This window comes from Dioscorea cayenensis, chromosome 20, assembly GCF_009730915.1.
Source record: "Dioscorea cayenensis subsp. rotundata cultivar TDr96_F1 chromosome 20, TDr96_F1_v2_PseudoChromosome.rev07_lg8_w22 25.fasta, whole genome shotgun sequence".
Classification (NCBI taxonomy): Eukaryota; Viridiplantae; Streptophyta; class Magnoliopsida; order Dioscoreales; family Dioscoreaceae; genus Dioscorea; species Dioscorea cayenensis.
This window is the reverse complement of record NC_052490.1, coordinates 17,037,602-17,039,960: the sequence shown is the minus strand read 5'-3', so window position 1 is coordinate 17,039,960 and position 2,359 is coordinate 17,037,602. Positions and strand designations below refer to the sequence as shown.

General features: G+C 34.6%; 1 protein-coding gene across 1 annotated transcript; it reads right to left on the bottom strand.

Moving 5' to 3' along the window:
- Positions 1-24: 24 nt before the first annotated feature.
- LOC120251329 lies at positions 25-1,917 on the bottom strand. Its single transcript, XM_039259875.1, has one exon. It carries the CDS (start codon positions 1,915-1,917, stop codon positions 25-27), a length of 1,893 nt encoding a protein of 630 aa, XP_039115809.1.
- Between the last annotated feature and the right edge of the window lie 442 nt (positions 1,918-2,359).

Here is a 2,359-nt window from a genome sequence, read left to right as displayed (position 1 = left end):
AGAATGACTTCTTTCCTTTCTTGCTCATTGTGTAGATACTGGAGCAAACTTTCCATTATCATCTGACCATAGATCTTGTTTACAATGCATATCTTTCAAATCCTTGCGAGCATTAAGATGATCTTTTGAATGAGAACTATCATTTAACAATGTGAATAGTACATTATCACATAGATTCTTCTCTATATGCATCACATCTAGATTATGACGCAATAAATTATGTTCCCAATACGGAAGCTCAAAAAATATGCTTTTCTTCTTCCGTTGTTGTGCTTCATCTCGAGAAGTATTTGCACGTCTTCTTTTCCCCTTGTGTTGATTATCCACAGGCCGACCGAATATGACATTAATATCAATAATCTGTTGCAATATTTCTCTGCCTGATAGTAACCGCGGAGGACTGCGTAGCTCTTGCTCTCCATTAAATATGATATTGTTCATTCTGAATTTATGACCACTATTAAGAAAACGACGATGACCCATGAAACACCATTTCCTACTGTGAGGTAAACGACAAGGTTCAAAATCATAGTTGCAGTGGACACAGGCACGCCCTGTATATGTATTCCATCCAGATAGATTTTCTAGGCCAGGATAGTCACTAATTGTCCACATCAGAGCTGCATGCATCTTAAACATTTCATGTTTGAAAGAATCATATGTATCAACGCCATCACACCATAATTCTTTCAACTCCCTTATCAAAGGTTGCAAGTATACATCTATATCATTTCCAGGCATATGTTTACTTGGAATTATTGTTGAAATGATAAAAGATGTATGCTTCATGCAAACCCATGGTGGCATGTTGTATGGGATGAGAATAATTGGCCAAATGCTATAACTTTGACTCATACTGCCGTGAGGATTAAATCCATATGTAGCTAATGCAAGGCGCACATTTCGGGGGTCTGTTGCAAACCAACTGTATGTCGAATCAAATTTTTTCCATGCTTCAGAGTCTCTTGGATGTCTCATCAACCCATCATTATTTGCATCTAAGCTGTGCCATTCCATATCTTTAGCCGTTTTTGAAGACAAAAACAACCGTTGCAATCGTGGTATCAATGGAAAATATCTAACCACTTTTGCAGGAATCTTTCTTCCTCTCTTACCACCAGCTACCTCATTAGAATGACCATTTTTACCTTTCCATCTGGAAGTGTTACAAACTCTACAAATCTGTCTGTCTTCATCTTCTGTATTTCCCCCATAAAGCATACAATTATTTGGACATGCATGTATTTTCTCATAGCACAATCCAAGCTTTTTAATGGTTTTCTTTGCATCAAAGAAAGAATGTGGAATTCTTATGTTGGGAAATGCGTCATGTAACAACTTTAATATCATCATCATTGCTTTGTCACTCAATCCACAAAGACATTTGATGTGATACAATTTCAATATAAACGATAGTTTTGAATAGTTTCCACACCAATCATAAAGAAGTTGTTGACCATCATTTGATAATTCATAAAACCCATCAACTATATTCCTATGCTCATTTGCATTCGGTGTTACATAATCATTTTGTCTAACCTCTTCATTTAATCCATCAAGGCCTTCTTCCACATGTCCATGTACTCCAAAAGCATCGTTCACCATATCTCTAATCGGATCTTGATCAACGATATTCATTTGTATATCTACTCCTGCACTGTTTGAAACATAAGTTGTTTCTTGTGGATGTGATTCTCCGTGAAGATACCAAATTGTATACCCCTTAGGAAATTGCTTGCAAATTAAATGATCGTATACATTGGCACGATTTTGGCGTTTACTAAATCCGCAGATAGGACATGGACATAATATCATATTATTAACTGAACCGTGCTGGAAAGCAAATTCAATGAAATTCTTAACGCCTTTGTCATATGCAGGCAAATTACGCGGCATTGCAATCCATGATTTGTCCATGCCTACTAAGAACTTTTTATTAGCACATATATCTATAAATCTCATAAAAGTAGAACTAGAGTCATTATTGCTATTAATATCTCCTATTATGAACAAATATTGGTTAATTTAGAATATACATTTCAGCTTGGTGAGAAAAAAGCTTACTTGCATGTGAAAGTAAAAACTGTAAAACTAACACTAGGGGAATTATCAACAAATTGTGAGAATAATAAAATATGAACAAATATTATTAATTTGATATACATTTCAGCTTGGTTGTTAATCCCAATTCAACAAATAAATCATTAATGGAGAGAGAACATAAAACTATACATGTATTCTCACAAAATTTGTGACAAACCTCTTATGTATAATTATCATAAAAACATTATAAATAAGAGTCTTACTTGATTTCAGTCGATGGTAACGAATGACGTGTGAAAAAAATCTCAGAAGAAAT